This window comes from Sarcophilus harrisii, chromosome 1 (genome assembly GCF_902635505.1).
Source record: "Sarcophilus harrisii chromosome 1, mSarHar1.11, whole genome shotgun sequence".
Classification (NCBI taxonomy): Eukaryota; Metazoa; Chordata; class Mammalia; order Dasyuromorphia; family Dasyuridae; genus Sarcophilus; species Sarcophilus harrisii.
The window spans coordinates 409,916,536-409,938,982 of NC_045426.1; the positions used below are offsets into that span (position 1 = coordinate 409,916,536).

Consider the following 22,447-nt stretch of genomic DNA (forward strand, 5'->3'; position numbering starts at 1 on the left):
CTTAATGGAGTTTATTCTAGTTGTGTGATGGCAAAGTAAAAGTTAAATAGTTTTGTGACTTTTTTTACATAATTCCATACATTTTCCCAGAACATTTGGAACTATTCATACCTAACAATTGGGCATTATAGATAGATAGATAAATAGATAGATAGGTAGGTAGGTAGGTAGATAGATGCTAGATATAAATAGAAACACAATACAAATACAGAAATAGATGCACTATATATATATATATATATATATATATATGTTTATATAAATCTTTCCAGAAACTCTCCAATAATGTTTCTATTTTTTTCTTTTTAATATAAATATTATGTAAATGTATCAATATTTACTCTTACATTCAGAGACATTTCAGATATTTATCCATTTTTAATAATAAAAGCATATAAGAACAATGTAGATATGACATTCTTAATAGTCCCTGTTGAAATGAGATGAAATAGAATTATCTGTGAGCTTTGTTTATAGAACAATGTTTCATGTGAGATATAAGTAATAGAGTGAGTTTTATTTTCAACCAAGTAACAAAAGAGAATTAGTAAAATTATGTAATAAGGGATTTTAAGAAATACTCTCATCTTTAGTAACTACTAAGACTTTTTACGTGATACAAATGAAAATTTCAATCTAGACAGGTAGAATTTGGATGGTAACTAAAGAAATTAATGATATCCCCAATAAAATAATATAAAAAAAAATCAATACAGTTGTGCTGGAGAAAGGGAAGAGTAGAATTAAAGGCTCAGATATCTTATGCTTAATATATATGCACATATATACATATATGTACATGACTATACATATATGTTAATTCATGTACATTCTCTTTCCAATCATATTTGAGCACTCTGCTCCATTTCTATCAAGTGAAGGAATATAATAGCAATGTGAATATGTATGTGTGTGTGTGTGTGTGTGTGTGTGTGTGTAGTAGTTTCTCAAACAATTTGACATTGTCTCATGGATTCACAACAAAACAAAACACTAAACCCACATGCATTTAGAGTCTTCTAAGGGATACCCATAGTCACTCAAAATAATTTTAATTATTTATATAGCATTAAATAAAGTACATGAAAAATGTTTAAAGATTATATCATAAAGTTGAATTTATACCTGTAGCCAATAAGAAAAATATATTAAGTATCTAGAAGTACTAGGCACTCTGCTAAGTGCTGAATATACAAAGGTAATAATCTCTGCTCTGAAGGAGCTTGCAATCTAATAAAAGAGAAAAATGCAAACAATTATATGTAAATAGTACATTTTGGATAAAATAACAATAATCAACAAAAGGAAAGAAATAGAATTAAGAATAATCAAGGAAAGGATTCTAAAAAAGGTGGGGTAAAAATTGAGAGTTAGAGAGAGTCAGAATGAGCCAGGAAATAGTAAACAGGTCCAGTATATGGATATGGACTATCTTGTTTGACAAATAGCAAGAAAGGCAATTTCAAAACATCATAGAATATTTTGGGGGAGGAAGTATAAGGTGTAAGGAGATCAAAAATAAGGAAGAAGACAGCAAATTTGAGCCAAATAAATAATTTTCTATTTGATCCTGGTCATAATTCAAAGCCACTCAAGTTTATTGATTAAGGAAGTGACATGGTAGATCAGACCTGCACTTTAGGAAGATTACTTTGATAGCTAAGTTGAGGATGCAGTAGAGAATAGAGAGACTTGTGACCACGAGACCAAACAGTTGACTGTGCTGATAATATAGATGTGAGGTGATGAGAGCCTGTATCATGTAGTAGCAGTGTCAAGAGAGAGAAGAAAGCATATTACACAGTTATTAAAAAAGAAAGCTTGACAGCACTGATTATGGGCAATTCAATTTGGACACACTGAATTAAAGACATCCACTTTGAAATGGCTGATAAGCAGTTGGAAATGTATGACCAGATCACTGAAGGGTTTAGAGCTAGATAAGTAGATTAAAAAATCATGAACATAAAGACAATAATGGAATACATGGTAACTGTTAAAATCACCAAGTAGAGTAGTACAGAGCAAAAGAAACCAGGGCCTAGGGATGATCTATGTGAAATATTCATGGTTAGTGAGTATGATCTGGCAAATATCCACCAAAGACTGAACCAAGGTGTGGTCAGATTGGCAAAAGAATCAGGAATAATTGGTGTCAAGAAAACCTTGAAAAAAAAAAAGAGTATTTAAGAGAAGAAAAGAATCTGTGTTTTAAAAGGTTGCAAAGAGGTCAGCAAGGACAAAGACTGATAAAATACTGTTGTTTTCCTACACTAGTATATAAACAGGAGCTGGAAAATTGGATGGAAAGATTACAGGAAATTACAAAACATTTTAAACTAACCCAAATATTTCTATGAAGGAAGGACCTATCATTTTATATTAACATTTTACTAATGTATCACTAAAAGTCATAGAATACTATAGTTTTTTTTTTAATTTTTATTTTTAAGATTTCAAAAGAACAATGGACAATCACATTTTATCAATAGAAAGTGAGGAATTTTGTTGATTCAATCCCTTAAGATGAACTTTTAGAAGAACATGGACAAAATCATATAGCATGATCAGACATAGATGGGTTACAATCTGAATCTACAGAGGGAATTCTCATATTGATGAGATTATATTTCAAACTCAGTATTTGGGTCATTTCTTTCAAATGAATTTACTAAAATAATAATCATTGAATCCTAAAGTTAAATTAAACCTAATAAAAAATTTTAAAAATTTCTCATATGCAACAAAATATTCATAGCAACATTTTTGTGGTAACAAAGACCTGGAAACAAAGGAGAAACTCATCAATTTTGGGATAGCTAATCAAACTATGCCCCTGAATGCAATGGAATCTTTCTATATCATAAGAAGCAATGAAGATTAAAGACAGAAGAATACAAAGATAGAACAATATTGAATATCATAATTGTAATGGCAAAACAGCCCCTAAAAATAAGAAAATATACTTCTCTTTCTTATTTTTATATTTTGTTTCTCTAAAAAACAAGATATTATAGGTGGGACATTGCATTTAATGAAGATGTAGTTTGTATATTCATTAATTTTCCTCATTTTTCTCTTACCTTTTAAAACTTAACAAAAAGGATAGTTAACTCTGTAGGGATGGGGAGAGAGACTCAGAAATAAAAGTGATATAAAACTAGATATCATTTAAAAAAATAAATGTTAAAAGAACATAAAAAAACCTAATTTTATTTTGAATTTAACATTTTATTTTCCCCAATTAATAGAACAACTTTATTTTTTTAAATTTAATTCTAAATTCTCCCTGTTTCCCCTTTCCCCACTGAGAAGGCAAGAAGTTTGACATAAGTTATCCATGTGTAGTCACGTGAAATGCATTTCTATGTAACTCATTCTGTGAAAGAAAATACAGATAAAAGGTAAGAAAAATTTTTTAAAAAAGTATTGATCTGCATTCAGGCTCCCTAAGTTCTTTCTGCAGAGATAGATAGCACGTTTCAACATAAATCTTCTAGAATTGTGTTGGATCATTGTATTGTCAAGAATAGCTGTTATTCACAGTCAATGACTATTCAGTATTGCAATTACTGTTTACAATGTGCTCCTGTTTATGTTCATTTCACTTGGTATAGATTCATGTAAGTCTTTCCAGGTTTGTTTGTTTTTTTTTCTTTTTCTGAGAGCATTCTGCTCATCAATTCTTATAGCACAATAGTATTTTATCACAACCATATATATATAAAATAATATAGACAGCCATTTCTTAGTTAATGGACAGCCTCTCAATTTCCAAATATTTGTTGCCACTAAAACTAGTTGCAAAAATATTTTTGTGCATATAGGTTCTTTGCCTTTTTAAAAATATGTCTTTTAAAATACAGATCTGGTAGTGGTATAGCTTGCTGAAAGAGTACCAATAGTTTTTATAATCTTTAGGCATATTTCAAATTTTCTCTCCATAATGGTTGAATCAGTATACATCTTCATCAACAATACATTAGTTATTTTAATTTTCCCCACATCTTCTCAAATAATTGTCATCTTTCTTCTTTTCTGTCATATTAGCTAATCTGATACGTGTGTGGTAGTAGTTCAGTTGTTTTAATTTGTATTTCTCTCATCAGTAGTGACTTAGAGTATTCTTTTATGATTATCAATTTATTACTTTGTCTGAAAACTGCCTGTTCATGTCCATTGACCATTTATTAATTAAGAATGGCTCTTATTGTGATCAATTTGACTCTCTTTTGAGAAATAAGGTCTTTATCAGAGAAACTCGCTGTAAATTTCCCCCAGTAATGATTGCCAAATATATATTTCCTACATTTTATTTTCCCCATTTATCCTAAGCTCACTTTACTTTTACCCTGACCATTATCAAAAAGGGTTTGCTTCTAACTTTTATATTCCCCAATCTGCCCTTCCTTCTATCAGCCTCCCATCTTATCCCCCTCCATCCTCATTTTATCTTCTTCCTTTCTTATTTTTCAAATCCTTCTTAGAGATGATTCCATTGAGAGTAAGGTTCACATGCTCTTTCCCCTACCCCTCTCCATCTTTGTCCCATCTTCCCCTCTGTGTAAAATCTCTTTGGGGCCTCTTTTATATACAATAATTTATTACACATTGTGTTTCTCTTTGCCCTTCTCACAGTGTATTTTACAAATATCATTTTTCCAATAGGAATGAAAACAGTTTAACCTTATTAAATTGCATATGATTTCTCTTGCCTGTTTACCTTTTTATTTTATTTTATTTGTTTGTATTTTGAAAGTCAAAGTTTCTATTCAACGCTGGATTTTCATCAAGATAGTTTGAAAGTCCTCTATTTCATTGAATATTTATTTTCCCCTTTGAAAGATTGTATCAAATTTTGCTAGGTAGTTGAATCTTAGTTTTAATCCTAGCTCTGTTGCCCTCCAGAATACCCTTCAAAATATTATATTTCAAAACTTACAATCTTTTTAATTTAGAAACTGTTAAATCTTGTATTATCCTGAATGTAGTTATATTATATTTGAATTGCTTATTTTTGCTGCTTGGTGAGTTTCCCTTGAAAGTGTTTTAAAGATGATGTTTATGTCCTTTTTCTTTTTTTCTCCTTTTTTTTTTCTTTCTTCCTTTCTTTTATCATGATAGATTTCAGGCAGTCCAATTCTTAAATCCTCTTTCCTAGATCTATTTTCCAGGTGAGCTACTTTACAAAAAAATATATCTATATAGAGTCTTCTACTTTTTCCCATTCTTTCACTTTTTAATTATTTCTTCATGTATCTTAAAGTCATTAGCTGGCATTTGTCCAATTCTAACTGTTAAGGAATTATTTTCTTCTTTAAGGCTTTGGATATAGGAGTTTTGACTTAGAAGTTTGTGTTTTTATCTTCCCTATCATCACTGTAAAATTATATAGTAATAATCTTTTCCCCATTCAGTTTTGCTCTTTTCCAGCCTACTTCTTGTCTTTTAACTCTACATTAAATTGAGCTTCTGTATTGAAGAGGGTTTCTTCTCAAGTTTCAGGGTTTTGTGTAACTATTTTTCAAAGTATTTTTATACCTGTAAGGTTTCAGATCTTCTGAGATGGTATGATCTAGGAAGAGATTTGTTTATTACTGTCCTAGCCTGTGGGTGACCACAATAGCTCTTTACTACCTTGGAACTGTGACCAGAAATCCAAATTCCCCGTGATCACAAACTTTGATGTCCTGGTGCTTTTTCTTGCATAATACTGAGAACTAGATTCAAGTGTAGACAATGCAACAGAATCCTGCAACTGGTACCGATAAAAGATCTTTACAATCTCTTTCTGATCACTTGCTACATCTCCTTACTATCTGTGTACTGAGAGGTACAGAAACTGTCACTAATGCAACTGACAGTTGTTTCTAAGACCTGCTCCTGGTTTTCTGGGTCTGTTCTATATTGGTGCAGACTGTGCTGTATTGTGTTCCACTATTACCATGGTACCATAATCAATTCCTACTGAATTTCTGTTATCTTTCACTAGAAAATTGTTTCATTCTGTCCTTTTGTGGTTCTGTCACTAGAGAACTTGTGAAGCATTCTATGGAGGAATTGGGAAGGGTTCAGTGGAGAACTTAGAGAGACCTTCCCTTTTCTCTTTCAGGTTGGCTCTGCCTCTAAAACTTTATTTTAACGAAGTCATACAGATCAAGCTTCTTTGTCTAGGGAAGATTAAGTTATTAAGTCAAACAAATGCTGCCCTATCATTTTATTAAAAAAAAAAGCCTCTTGCCAAAGGAATCTATAAACTTCACAGTGGCATGAATGGTAGAGATTTTTTGAATGATTAGTTTGGCACTTATTACATCTTATAGATATGGTTAAAGCAGTGGTTTCAAATGCAATTTACAGTTGGATTCCTGTATTAACATATCTATTTATTTTTTTAAGGTAATACTATTTTATGGCTTTTTTTTTAATATTTTTCTATATTTTGTTAAATACTTCCCAATTATATTATAATCTGATTCAGGCTGCACTTTTTAGCTGTGCAGTTGGCAGACCTGGGAGTTTAGCCACTTTAGTCTAAAGAACTTCTACCAGATACTAATTTGGAGTCCCTGAAATAATTTGAACAGTATATTTTTTTATTATTCATTCTACTTTAAAGATCTATTAGAATAAATTACTCATGTTCTTTCTCATTTTGATTGACTTATTCCCCATAAGAATACAAAACAATTTCCTATGGATGATATATAAAATGGAATTGTCTCAATTAAATATATGAAAAATAATCACATTTAAAAAGTATGTTTAATAAATTCACTTTTCTGTTTTTGCTTTCCTTTTCTACTCTCATGTACCTTAAAAGATCGTAAACATTCTGTACTGAACAGTCAGTCAGTTAATAAGCCTTTATTTTGTGCTTTCTATAGGCCAGACATCACGATAAGTACTAGAGATACAAATAAAATAAAAATAAAAAGATTAAAAAAACCCAGCTCCAGTCTTCAAAGAGTTCACATTTTAATTTTTCATTGTGTGAGGGGTATAAATGTCAATGAATTAAATTTCTTATAGATATAGATATAGATATATATACACACACAAATGTATACATATACATGAATATATGTATAGTTACATTATTTGTATGCAGATAGAAAAGAAGCAAAAAAGAGAAAAGAAAGAAAAAGAAAGAAAAAAGGAAGGAAGGAAAGAAGGAAGGAAGGAAGGAAGGAAGGAAGGAAGGAAGGAAGGAAGGAAGGAAGGAAGGAAGGAAGGAAGGAAGGAAGAAAAGAAAGATTAAACTAGAGGTGCATAGGTTACAGGTGGTGTCAAATGTCTCCTCAAACATTAACTAGCTACACTGTAACCCTGTAAGTCACTTGACTAATGTCTGCTTTACTTTGCACCTAACTCCCAAGAATGTCTGGAGAATAAGGTGAAATAATAAAGGTGAATAAGGTGAAATAAATACCATTTCTGATAAATGGTAGGGACTTAATAAATTTCGGTTAAATTTGTAAAAGCTAATTTAGGCAGCTTGTGGCTCAGTGGATTGAATGTTTGGTCTAAATTCAAGAAGACCTTAGTTTAAATCCAGCCTCAAAAACTTTGGCTAAGTGTCCCTGGAGGCAAGTTACTTAACTTGTTTGATTTAGTTACCTAAACTATAAAATGGGGGTGCTAAAAGCACTCACTTCCCAAAATTGTTGTGAGGATCAAATTAAATCATGCCTGTAAAGTGAGGAGCATAGTGTAAATGCTATGTAAATGCTAGTCATTGATTTAATTTAATCAAGAGGGGAATGTATTAGCAACTGGGAAAAACAAGAAAGGCCTCATACAGAAAGTGGAATGTGAACTGACACTTAAAGGAGGCAGGGGAATTATAAGATGAAAGTTAAGAAATATAGAATCATTATTAGTTCCATTCTTTTCTTTATGTAAGCAAATAGAATTTAAATCTAAGAGGCTTTATATTTAAGACTGAGAACTATAGACAAAGTGATCTTTTAAAAATGATAAGAAAGTAATCAAAATCCTGATGAATCCTTACACTCAAACCTTAGGTAAAGATAATTTTGGTTCTAAGCTAAAGAGCCATTATTTAATATCAAGAAAGATATGGATGCAGATAATAAACAGATAAATGAATTCACATTTGTTACCATAACAAAGTAAATTGTTTATTATTTTAAAACTATATCTTATGTAAACTTATTGCTTTAAAGAGAAACATAATAAAGTTCACTTTTCTGTCACAGGAAAAATCTCTGATATAACCATTTGGAAAAAAATATATATTGCCAAATATTCTGTAAATACCTTGTTAAAGCAAATCTTTGCAAAATTATTACTTAATTTTAAACAGAAGTTGATCTGTTCAACAAAATGTCAGAACTAAATATGGCTTTAAATCTTTATGTTCAGCTTGAAAACAAAAGGATTTCCTATATGAATGATTCATTAACAGGAAAGGAAATGTGATTATATAAATTCATTATTAAACTCTTTATTAAATTAAGTAAAAATTTGAGAAACCTAGACTGTTCAGCTCTAAAGAAGTTACTCTAATGTTCTGTTTGGCTCTCTGCCCCTTTGGATCATACAGTCTTTACAAAGGAGGCTATATATACTTACAAGTTTAGATAGGGTTTTAAATAACCCTAACTTGGGTCTATTTAAGTCTGATCTAGATTATAGTACTGATCCTACTTATCTGCAAAGGAAATGTAATTAAAGTAATAATATATAACATTCATATAATGTTTTAAGCTTTGAAAATATTATTTCATTTTATCCTCCCAATCACCCTGGGAAGTAGATGCTATTATTATGACTATTTTTACAAATGAAGAAACTGAGGTTGTAAGAGAAAAAATGTCCAGTGTTAATCATGTAGTTAATAAGCATTAGAGATCAGCTAAATTTGAAATAAAATTACATGATTCCAAATTCACTGCGCTATTTTGCCTCTCACAGACCTATGAAACATTTCATCATCAAATCAGATTTGTCATGGATTTTGCCCTATTTTACTTTGATTATATTTACTATAATAACAAACAAAAGTTGACAAGGTGGTTAATCACTGAACCTATAAATATCAGTTAGTAGTGATGCTGTTTGAGTGGTCTCAATTCCTGGTGGTCAAGAGGTTAGTAGTAATAAGAGTTCTTATGAATCCCCTTTAAATCGGCTGCAGATTTACAGTGAAAAAATTCACTCATTCCTGAATTATTAGCTGCACAATGAAAGCTTATTGTTGGATACAAATCAGTTTACCAAGAGACTGACTTCTGCAGTGGCAGGCTAGTGGGAAATGGAGTTTTGGCACTGAGAATGCTTTCTCAGTGGGCAGAATGGTCCTAGCAAATTGCTTAGTCCATCTGCAAAGACCTTGTTTGAGGGAAGCTGTTATTTTGGTTATCTTGGTGGGGCGAGGACAATAGGAGCAGATCAGACTAGGTGGTGAGTTGGGATAACCTTAGCTGGTCAGACCAGGTAGGGGCTGGGACAGCCTGAATCTTCTATTGGAATTGACAACACTTGAAAGGGGTACTCTTTGACCAGGCTTTCTAATTGAATCAAAGGCTCTGGCATCCTGGAAAGATCTGGGGAGGATATGCCTTCCCCAGGAGAGACTGAGAATCTGAAAGGGATCACAGATTAAAAGGGAATACAGTTTCTTAAAGGGAGCCCAACCTGCTTCAGCAGGACAAATTGCTAACAGTTGGACAACTGACTGTTCAAGAATGAAGAAATTGGTTTAGGATGAGAATTCCTGTATTTAAAGAAATAAATAAGGGGAGTTTTTCTTGTTTATCCTTCATGTCTTCAGGAAGACCATGACACCACAGTGATTATGCCATGGCATGTAAAGGAAATGAATTTAAGTGAGGAAGGTCTATGCAAAGTCATCTGCCTCACTTTCCCCTCCAGATACACTTTGAGTCCGTGTCCAGGAATAGATCAGGAGATGGTCCTGAAAGCAAAGGATGACCTTGATCTTTTGAAACTAGTTTGATTGAGGCTGCACCTATTCAGTAATTAAAGGTAGATAGTAACTGAGGCAAAGAATCTCCTCTTTCACCTAGTCCAAAAAAAAAAAAAAAAAAACTAATTAAATAAATAAATCTAGGAGGGAAAGACCCTCAGGGTTTCTGGCCAAAGCAGAAATGATTACTATTTACATTCAATCTGGGTTATTCAGGACCCCAACAATGACAAAATGGGGCTTGACCTGAACACATTAGGGAATAATCAATGAGAATCAGAGTAGTTTTGGTTTAAGGCATGGTATGGAGTCGCTACTACAGTGTTTCTATATTACCTATCTTATGTTCCATTTGTTAAGACTCTATTTTACCTTCCTATTCCTGAATCCTGGTGTTTTCTTCTATATAAAGTGTTTTTTGTTTGTTTGTTTGTTTGTTTTTTTTAGATTTTTTTAGATCTTTTCAGCTGTTAGAATTGGCCCTTTATACCAATATCTTGTAATTATATGTGTTTCTGTACATTCACACATAGATACTATCCCCATAGAATGTAAAATCTTTGCCAACAAGGAATATTTCATTCCTTGTCTTTATATAGCAAAGTGTAGTGCCTGATATATAGTAAAGATATAATAAATAGTTATTGATTGAGTGATTTGCTCCTAGACCATTAGTCATTTTCCTCTAGGACTAGAACAATATCTTATTTTTTTCCATGCATCTTCATTATTTTCAGTGAAGAATGGGATTTTTATGCTAATCCATAGATCTCTTTGGTGTTCACCTCCATAGATAATGGGCATTTAGGTGGAACAACTGCCAAGTCTGGCTTCAGGAAAGCTCATTTTCCTGATTTCAAATCTGGCTTCAGACTCTAGCTTTGTGACTTTGGACAAGACATTTACCCTTGTTTGTTTCAGTTTTACCAACTATAAAATGATCTGGAATGAAATGATAAATTATTTCTGTATCTTGGTCAAGAAAGCTTCAGATGGGGTAATGAAGAGTCAGAGACAATTGGAAATTGATTGAAAAACAAAAACAAAAACAACAACAAAAAAACATATTTATCTTTGTACAATGAATAGAGGCTTGAACTTGTATTTATGAATCCCATCTCAAACATATACTAAAATCACAAGACTAAAGACAAGAAGCCTAACCTCTTAGTATTTGCAGTGTGAAAATTTCTATTATCTAAATCATATAGTTTTTGTAAGAAAAATACTTGATAAACCTTAAATTTCTAGGCAAATATGAATTATTATTAATATGGACTTTTGTTTGGCTACAGAATCTGGGCTAGATTTGCTCAAAACCTATTTTAGTAGAATATTGCTAGTATTCTAACATTTCAATATAACCTTAGTTACTATTTCTCTCAAGAGACTTTTATCTTAAACTATAATATCACTCTATTAACAGTCAAATAAAAACATAAATAATAAATGATTAATATGTAAGTTTCAGTTAGGTAGATTTCTCTTTTTTACACTATCAGCTTATTAAAAATAATAAAAGGAAACATTTTTCTTCTTCTTATACTGTGTTCTCTACATTTTACACACATGATTCACACATTCAGACATTTAACTATGTAGGTAATAGAAAATTTGAGACAATTTTTCTGCAACAAAATTTCTATTTACTCATGAAGACTCTGGAGTTCATTTAGAAAGTATCCTGTCAGTACACTTGATGTACTATTGCTCATAATACTTCTTAGAAAGATTCAGGTGTACATTTTAAAAATGAATTTGAGTTTTTACTTCTAACATAAATGATTGTTTCCTTATAACCCTGTATTCCAATTAAAAAAAAAAAAAAACAACATTTGTGGTCTTAAGTAGGTTTTACTGGATGTGTTAATAAAGAAATACAAAATTATTTTTCTTACCCATATCAGACATTTCTGGCACAGTTACAATATATGGTCCATCAGTAAATTTGGGTGCATTGTCATTGATGTCTTGTACTTTGATAATAAATTCAGATTCAGGTTCAAGAGGTTTATTTGTCCATCTATCAATAGCTTGGGCATGTAGAACATAATGGGTCTTCTGCTCTCGATCTAGACTTTTGGTTGAATGAATGTCTCCTGTGGTGTCATCAATGATAAATATTGTCCCAGCTCCTTCTCCAGTAAGAATATATTTGACTGATCCATCACCTTTGTCAGAATTGGAGTGTAGCTGCAAAAGATAGGATACAATGTAATATGTATTGATATCATTATATTCTTATATTACAATATTTATATATAGATTATAATTTTATTACTTTGTTGCGAAAATGCTTCGTTGCGAAAATGCTTCAATTTTGATTTTCCATGGTGCCATGACTTTGGTAAAGCTGATTTGTGATATAATTTTGCAAGAAACTCAGTTATTGTTTAAGAAATTCAGTGGTGAATAGACCCTTTAAATTTTTTATTTCACAGATTATTTGGTCAAATAATTTTATACTCAGTATATGTTTATGAGATCAATATATTATTATTAATTTATTTAAAAAATGTATCCTTGCAATATAAAGTTTCAAGACCAGAAATTAACCACACAATTGAGCTAGTATTACACTATGTAATTCCTTTCTTGGAGACATAATATACTACATTTTTGTGATTCTGCTATATCTCCAAACTATTTCAACCTTACAATCAGGAAAAAACATAACACAAAATAGAACTTTAATAACTACAAACTTTTCTCTTATTATCAATAGCTGCAAAAGTTCTGGTTTTCTCCAATGATGTTCTTAAAAAGTATAAGGTTAATTTAGGTTCAGAATTCACATTCAACAGGTCCAGACACTCTAAGGGATTTTCATAGGCACAAAGTATTCTGATTTGATATGTGACTCTTGAAATGAAAGCTGCCTTTCTGGTGCAGGATGCACCATCTCAAGGTACCCACCAAGAAGAATATTCATTCATTACTTATGATCATTATATTTTAGTAAGAGACCTAGCCAGATTTTCAAGGCAAACACAGGTCAGCAATAAATGCAACCTTAATCAATGTACAGGAAGAGTGACCTTCCCTTCTCATGCTTCCTGACATTCCATTAGATAACTGCAAGTGCATTCTCATGTTCTCAGAAAAAAGTTATACATGGGACATAGCCAAGACTCATTCCTTACAGATGAAAAACTGGAATTTTTTTTTAATCTTAAAAAAATCTTGAAAATTTTGTCAGTTTATAAAAATTGGGCATAGATTATTTGAGTGGATTGTCAAGTGTTTGCCATCCTTGGTCTAAGCAAAAGTCCTATTACTTCTAAATCAGCAGATATAACTTGAGTTAAATATCTAAGGTAAAGTGGATGAAGACAAAGGCAGGAAAAGTCCCTGAGCATTCAATTTAGAGTTCAACTTGCTTTTGGGGTAAGACCATATTCTTTAAGATGAATCCAGCAGCAGCTAAATTGTCTATCATTTTTTCATAAGGTCGTATATGTCCTGGCAGAAAACAGAAAACAAAACAGATAAGAAATAAGCCCCATGTCTGGTGGTAGAGAGAGGAAAGGAATGCAATCAGAATTTAAATAGAAGAGACCATTAAAAATCTCAAAAGAGAGTTAAAAGAAAAATGGAGAAAGGAAAGAGAAGCTTTACAAGAGAGCAACAACTTTGTGAAATATGAATTGGAAAAGATAAAAAATTCCCAGGAAGTGCAGGGAAACAAAATTTGTGAATTGGAAAAAATAAAAAAAAATCTCTGGCAAGTGAGACTTGTGAATTGGAAAAGACAAAGAACTTGCAAGAAAGTAGGATATGTGAATTGGAAAAATAAAATAATTCATTAAAAAAAAATAGTGAAATGGAAAAAAATTCCATAGAGCAAAACAATTCATTTAAAATCTAAATTGGACATATACAGAAAGAAGTAAAAAAAGCTAATGAAGAAAATAATTCATTAAAAATCAGAACTGAACAAATTAGAAACTAATGATTCATCGAGACAACTCAAGCAAAACCAAAAAAAATGACAAACTGGAAAAAACCATGAATTATCTACTTGCAAAGACAATAGATTTGGAAAATAGATCTAAGAGAGATAATTTGAGGATTATTGGACTTTCCGAAAATTATGATGAAAAAAAGAGCCTAGATACTATTTTACAAGAAATCATCAAAGAGAACTGCCCAGATGTAATAGAATCAGAAGGTAAAATAGGCATTGAAAGAATTTGCAATCATATGCAATCAAAATAAATCGATCGATTTTCAATTAAAGATATATTTTCATTAGAAATGTTTTGTGTTTTTGTATATATCCTTAGAAAGACAGAATATTATAGTAGATACAGGGTAATCCTTGGAGTTCTAAAAAACTACTAAAAGAAAGTCTCTGGAGAGAATTTTTTTTTTTTTGATCTTCCCATATGCTGCTGCTCCACTTTTAAGATCCATTTTATCCCAGTGGAAAACAAGCTCTTTGATCTTTCTCTTTGCTTGTGTTGTATTTCTAGCATTATTTAATTTCTGTTCCTGATCAGAAAGAAGCATTCAAAAATGCTTTTATTTTGGAAGACTTTTATTTCTGGCTTCTATCTATTCCTTCTATTTCAAATATATGTTAATTGTTAAAAAAAAAAAAAAAAAAATCAGAAGGCACTGCTTATTATGGCATCCAAAGGAACCTTTCAAGGCTATAAATTGGCAGAGGCAAGATGGCAGAGAAAGCACACGCAACTTTCTAAGCTCTTCTCTTACCCTCTTTATCAATATTATATCGAGCCTCAAAAATATTCTTGACTGCTACAATTCATAAAGATTAGAAGTATAACAACTCACCAGTTAAAGAAAATTTGAAGTCTCACCAAAAAAAGGTTTGACCTTGGGGCTGGGGGGAGGGGAGGGGAGATCAGCACAAGCAGGGAGACAACTAAGGCTCTAGCAGAGTCCCAAACAGGAAGTGAGAGCACAGATCTCAGCACAAGCTCCCAGCCCCAACCCTCATTACGGGGCTTTTCCTTGGGGCAGTTGCAAATCTGCAAGGCAGGAGGGCACAGCCCAGGTTAGCCTTTAATCTGCACAGGAGGGAGGGTCAGCTTGAGGCAATAGAGCTTTTGCAGGGCTATTTGAGTCTGGGCAGAGACTTCCCGTAGACCTGGGCTATCTGCTGGTCAGCTGCTAATACCCATAGCCCCACAAGGGGCTCTCATCTGGGGCAGTGACACTTTCACTGCTTAGTCTATAGCCTTAGGGCAGTTGCTAAAGCACACAGCTCAACTGGGCACTTCAATAGCTCAGCCAGTGCTAAATCCACCTCCAGTTGGGGAAAGGGGAAACTCTCACTCAGAGCACTCCCATACCTCCGAGCCAGAAGCTGGTTTACATCTCTCCCTGATCTGCAGGGGAAGCAGGTAACCCCCTTGCCTAGAAGGCATACCCTGAAGGCTTTAAAAAATGAATAAAACAATGAAAAGAATTATAGACAGCTTCTATAGAGAAAAAGAGCAGGTCTGCAAACCTGAAGAGACTAATAGCAAACAGGCACCAGACAATACCCTGAAGGGGAATGTTACTGCCCCCTTTTACATAATGCTCTCATAGAAGAGACCATTAAAAATCTCAAAAGAGAGTTAAAAGAAAAATGGAGAAAGGAAAGAGAAGCTTTACAAGAGAGCAACAACTTTGTGAAATATGAATTGGAAAAGATAAAAAATTCCCAGGAAGTGCAGGGAAACAAAATTTGTGAATTGGAAAAAATAAAAAAAATCTCTGGAACGTAAGACTTGTGAACTGGAAAAGACAAAGAACTTGCAAGAAAGTAGGATCTGTGAACTGGAAAAATAAAATAATTCACTAAAAAAAAAAATAGTGAAATGGAAAAAAATTCCATAGAGCAAATCAATTCATTTAAAAACTCAATTGGACATACACAGAAAAAAGTAAAAAAAAGCTAATGAAGAAAATAATTCATTAAAAATCAGAACTGAACAAATTAGAAACTAATGATTCATTGAGGCAGCTCAAACAAAACCAAAAAAATGACAAACTGGAAAAACCATGAATTATCTACTTGCAAAAACAATAGACTTGGAAAATAGATCTAGGAGAGATAATCTGACGATTATTGGACTTTCCAAAAATTATGATGAAAAAAAGAGCCTAGATACTATTTTACAAGAAATCATCAAAGAGAACTGCCCAGATGTAATAGAATCAGAAGGTAAAATAGGCATTGAAAGAATTTATCAAACACCTTCTGAAAAAGACCCTGAAATAAAAACCCCAAGAAATATTGTGGCCAAATTTCAGAACTGTCAGATTAAGGAAAAAATTTTACAAGCATCCAGAAAAAAACAATTTAAATACCGAGGTGCCACAATAAGGCTCACCCAAGATCTGGCTGCCTCCACATTAAAGGACTGAAGGGCCTGGAATCTGATATTCCAAAAGGCAAAAGAAGTTGGAATGCAGCCAAGAATAAACTACCCAGCTAAGCTGAGCATTTTCTTCTAGGGAAGAAGATGGACATTTAATGAAACAAATGAATTCCATTTGTTTCTAAGGAAAAAACCAGAACTAAACAAAAAATTTGATCTCCAACCATAGGACTCAAGAGATGCAGAAAAAGTAAAAGGAATTCTTGAGAATTGTATTTCTGTTGTGGATATACAAAAAAAAAAAAAAAAAAAAAAACTACATGTATAATTTGATTTTACTGATATAAAAAAAAGGAAGTAGATATGGAAAAGGATGATGGCAGAAAAGATGGGAAGGGGGGATAAAAAGAAGGAAACAACATTCCATGGGAAAGGAAAGGAAAGACTATCTGAGGGGAATTTAGAGAGGGGAGGAACATTGTGTGAATCTTACCTCATCAGGTTCTCAAAAGAAAAAAATTGACATACTTTTTTTAGAAAAATTTTCTCCCGTCTCATTAAAAAAGAGGAAAAGGAAAAGAAAAAAGGTAAAGGAAGGGACAAGAAAGGGGGAAAGGTTGGAAAGGATTCTAAAGAGGGTGACGCTTTTGGGGAATAAGTTTAAAAAGGGGTGTTAAGAAAAGTGCCCAAATCTGGGGATATTAGGATGGCAGGAAACAGAATTAGTAATTTAACAAATGTGAATGGGATGAACCCCTAAAAGAGGAGGCAGGCAGACTGGATCAAAAGTCGAACCCCCAATATGTTGTTTAAAAAACAAAAAGAGGGAAACTTATAGGAAAGAAAAAGGCTGGGAGAATCTAATGCTTCGGTAAGTCAAAAAGGGGTAGCCATCCCTGTCTCAGATCAAACAAAAAAAAAATTGATCCAATTAAAAGAGATAAGGAAAAACACCCTAAAGGGTGGAGACAACGAAGCAAATCAATACTAAAATATGCACTAATGGTATAGAACCAACTTCCTAAAGGAAAGAAAGAGAGTTAAAGAAAAAAACAACAAAACTGTAATATGGGAGATCCAAACCTTGCACTTAAATTGACAAACAAACCACAAAACAAATAAGGAAATTAAAGGGTAAAAAAATGAAAAATTAGGTAATTTAAATCTGGGAAAATTTGAAGGAAAGAAAGGAATATACTTTCTTCCCCTTTAAACCTAAAAATTGAAAAATTAACACAAAGACCCAAAATTAAATGCAAGAAGGCAGAAATGGAAATGCTTTTTTCAGATCACGGCAATAAAAAACTAATTCAAAAAAAGTTAGGGTAAAAGACCAAAAGTAATTGGAAACAAACAATCCATCTTAAAGAATGAGGTGAAACACAAATTATAGATACAATTAATTATTTCACCAAGATAATGACAATGATGAGACATCAAAAAAATTTGTGGGATCAGCCAAATAATAAGAGGGAATTTTATATCCTTAGAGACAGTAATAAAACAAAAAAAAAGAAGATTAAAATTGGGCTTTAAACAAAAAAAACTAAAAAAAGACCAAATTAAAAACCCCCAATCAAATACTAAATTTGAAATTTAAAATTAAAAGGAGAAATGAATAATATTGATAAAAAACTATTAACAATTAATAAACAAAAGTTGGTTCATGAAAAGCCAATAAATAGATAAGCCTTTGGTAAACCGATTAGAAAAAGGAGGGAGGAAAATGAAAAAATTTTAAAATGAAAAGGGAAACTTTCCACCAATGAAGGGAAATTAGAGAAATAATAAGGAGTTATTTTGCCCAACTTTTGCCAATAAATTTGATAACCTAATGAAATGGATGCCTACCTCCAAAATAAGACTTCCCAGATTAACAGAGGAGGAAGTAATTGCTTGAATAGTCCCATTTCAGAAAAAGAAATAGAAAAGCTATTAATCAATTCCAAAAAAACCCCGGACCAGATGGATTTACATGGAATTCCGCAAACACTTAAAACAATTGGCCCTAATGCTATAAAATTTTTGATAAAATAGGGAATGAAGGAGTCCTACCAAATTCCTTTTTATGACAAGACGGTATGATACTAAACCAGGTAGGTTGAAAACAAAAGAAAATTAAGACCAACTGCCTAATGAATATTGATGCTAAAATCTTAAATAAAATATTAGCAAAAGACTACAGAAAATCACCCAGGTAATACATTATGATCAAATAGGATTTATACAAATAGGGGTGGTTCAATATTAGGAAAATATCAATATAATCCCATTAAAACCAAATTAAAAAAACCATATGATCATCCTTAGATGAAACATTTGATAAACCAAATCCATTCTATTAAAACACTTCAAGGAAAAATGGATTTTCCTAAAATAACCAGCACTATTTAAAACCATCAGTAAGCATATATAATGAGACAAACTGCAACCATTCCAATAAGATCAGGAGGGAAAAAGACTCCCCTTTATCCTGCTACTATTCAATATTATATTAGAAATGCTAGCTTTGGCAATAAAAATGGAAGGAGTTAAAGGAAGAGAGTAGGCAATGAGGAAACCAAATTATCACCTTGCTGATGATATGGTATACTTAGAGAACCCCAAGTTCTATAAAAAATATTAAAATAATCCAAACTTTACAAAGTTAGGCAAAAAAACCCACAAAATATCACATTCTTATATCACTAACAAAAAGGACAGTCGGATTACAAATAAATTTATTTAAAGTTACTACTGATAGTACAAAATACAGGAATCTATCCAAGGAAAATCAGAAACATGAGCAAAATTACAAACCACACAAATTAAATCTGATCTAACCAATTGAAAATATTAAATGCTCTTGGATAGGGTGACAAAATAATAAAGATGAAAATACCTAAACTAATCATTTAAGGCTATACCAATAGCTAAAAAAATATTTTTAAGAACTAAAAAATAACCAAAATTCATATGGAAAAAACAAAAGGTCAAGAATTTCAAGGGGAATTAATGAAAAAAAAATCAAATGAAGGTTTAAGCTGTACCAGATCAAAATTATATTATGGCACAGTTACCAAACCATTTGGTATTGGCTAAGGAATAGATTAGTTGATCAGTGGAATAGGTTGGTTCAAGGGACAAAACAGTCCCTTAGCAACCCAGTCTTTGAAAACCCAAAGACCCCAGTTTTGGGATAAGAATTTATGTTTGACAAAAATTGCTGGGAAAATTGGAAACTAATATGGCAGGAAATAGGCATTGATCCACACTTAATACCATACACTAAGATAAGGTCAAAATGGGTTCATGACCTAGGCATAAAGAATGAGATTATCAGTAAATTAGAGGAACACAGGATAGTTTACCTCTTAGACCTTTGGAAGAGGAAGGAATTTATGACCAAAGAAGAACTAGAGATCATTATTGATCACAAAATAGAAAATTTTAACTATACTGAACTGAAAAGTTTTTGTCTAAACTAAACTAATGCAGACAAGATTAGAAGGGAAGAAATAAACTGGGAAAATATTTTTAGTCAAAGCTTCTGATCAAGGCCTCATTTCCAAAATATATAGAGAATTGACTCTAATTTATAAGAAATCAAGCCATTCTCCAATTGATAAATGGTCAAAGGATATGAACAGACAATTCTCAGATGAAGAAATTGAGACTATTAATAGCCATATGAAAAGATGCTCCAAGTCATTATTAATCAGAGAAATGCAAATTAAGATAACTCTGAGATATCACTACACACCTGCCAGACTGGCTAGAATGACAGGGAAAGATAATACGGAATGTTGGAAGGGATGTGGGGAAACAGGGACACTAATAATACATTGTTGCTGGAACTGTGAATACATCCAACCATTCTGGAGAGCAATTTGGAACTATGCTCAAAAAGTTATCAAACTGTACATACCCTTTGATCCAGCAGTGTTACTACTGGGTTTTATCCCAAAGAGATCATAAAGAAGGGAAAGGAACCTGTGTGTGCACGAATGTTTGTGGCAAACCTCTTTATAGTGGCCAGAAACTGGAAACTGAGTGGATGCCCATCAATTGCAGAATGGATGAATAAATTGTGGTATATGAATATTATGGAATATTATTGTTCTGCAAGAAATGACCAACAGGATGATTTCAGAAAGGCCTGGAGACGCTTACACGAACTGATGCTGAGTGAAATGAGCAGGGCCAAGAGATCATTATATACTTCAACAACAATACTATATGATGACCAATTCTGATGGATCTGGCCATCCTCAGCAATGAGATCAACCAAATCATTTCCAATGGAGCAGTAATGAACTGAACCAGCTACGCTCAGTGAAAGAATTCTGGGAGATGACTAAAAACCATTACATTGAATTCCCAATTCCTATATTTTTGCCCACCTGCATTTTTGATTTCCTTCACAGGCTAATTATACAATATTTCAGAGTCCAATTCTTTTTGTACAGCAAAATAACGGTTGTCATGTATACTTATTGTGTACCTAATTTATATTTTAACATATTTAACATCTACTGGTCATCCTGCCATCTGGGGGTGGGAGTGGGAGAAAGGAGGGGAAAAATTGGAACAAGAGGTTTGGCAATTGTCAATGCTGCAAACTTACCCATACATATAACCTGTAAATAAAAGGCTATTTAAAAAAAAGACTATAAATAATAGACAATTTACAACTTGCCTATGTTTAGAAATTTTAATTTCTACAATTTAGGAATTCTTCACAATAATGTGATGGAATGAGAGATTAAAAAAAAAAAAAACATTTCCAAACAAATATTCCCCTGTCTTTAAAATTAATATCCATCTATGTACCAATGGATAAATGATAAATAAAACAATTTTATAATTTGATTGTGTCTGAATAGATACAGACTACTTCAATTGAATTGGTGTGAGGCTAAGAACATAAATTGATTAAGTGAATCAAAACATTATCCAACTTTCTTTACCCTTCTCACTTAAGGATTTACTTCAACATGTCACATTTTATTTTTATCTTTTTGGCTCATGGTATGTATTTATATTTAAGATTTTTAAAAATCACTTAAGATCACTTAATTTCACTTAAGAAATCACTTAGATTTAAGATTCTGTACAGAGAATTTTGGAATGAAATCACTCTCCATCAAGATAGATTGGAAAAACTTAAAAAAGGTCAGTCTCACTGGGGCAAAAGGGATTTTCAGTCCAGTTCAGACAGTCTGGGAAGCCAGTAAGAGGGTCTTAATCACAGCAGAAGAGCAACTAATAACTTCTCTCCTGGCTCAGTAGCAGAACAAACCAGAAGGATAGTTCTCTGTCCCACCTCAAATTCTAAGAGAACAGACTGTTTTCCAGAAAGAGCAGAAAGACATGTCCATTTGCTAGACATTGACTTTTTTTAAATGATGAATATATCAAATAAATTTCTCATTAGGGAAAGAGAGTTTTTAAAATTTATTCTGAAATTCATATATTTTAAAAGATACTTGAGAACAGAAAAAAAACATAAAATGAGAAATAAATAATTTTATGGAGTAGAAATCAACTTTAATTGTGATTTTTTTTCTTCAGTTTTCACCAGCAGAATGATAAAAACAAGTTGCAATATTCATGAAATTCTGATAGGAATAACCCATTTTAGGATAAACAAATAGCAAGGTCTGATAAATGTTAGTTGTAAATTAGTGAAGTAGCTATTGCTTGAGTGGAAGTAAATAGTTGCCTTAGTATTGAAAGCATAGAGAAAATGGACCAGATTGTGTTAACAAACCTTGAAAATATATTTTTGAATGTCTTATACTTTCACTGCATTGTAACTGTTTAAATGAGAAGGAACCAAGCAAATTAAATAAAGGGAACTTTTAAAAAATATATCATCTTCAATGGGGTTTTTGAATTGTGTAGCTGCTTTTCTTTTGGTGACTGATAACACCAAAGTAAAAGAGAGTAAGCAATTTTTCAAAAACCCTCTGTAAGTCACTGGCCTCTCTTCTAACTTTTTCATTGACCAACTCGGAGTTTAGAACATGCTACTTAAACTTTAGAAGAAACATTTGCAAATTCTGACTTGAGTGGCCAGAAGATTATTTGACCTATCAATCAGAAGTAGGGTTAAATAGGCAGTGTGAGCAACCCTATTAATATTTATCTCTGCTTACAAGGAGCAGGAGAA

General features: G+C 32.2%; 1 protein-coding gene across 1 annotated transcript in view; it reads right to left on the bottom strand.

Moving 5' to 3' along the window:
• The window catches only part of CDH18 (cadherin 18), a 425,120-nt gene that overhangs the window by 314,680 nt on the left and 87,993 nt on the right, over nucleotides 1-22,447 (bottom strand). Inside the window, exon 2 of the mRNA XM_003759639.2 lies at nucleotides 11,854-12,148. Coding sequence (XP_003759687.1) covers nucleotides 11,854-12,148 — 295 coding nt within the window. The remainder of the gene's footprint in view (nucleotides 1-11,853; nucleotides 12,149-22,447) is intronic.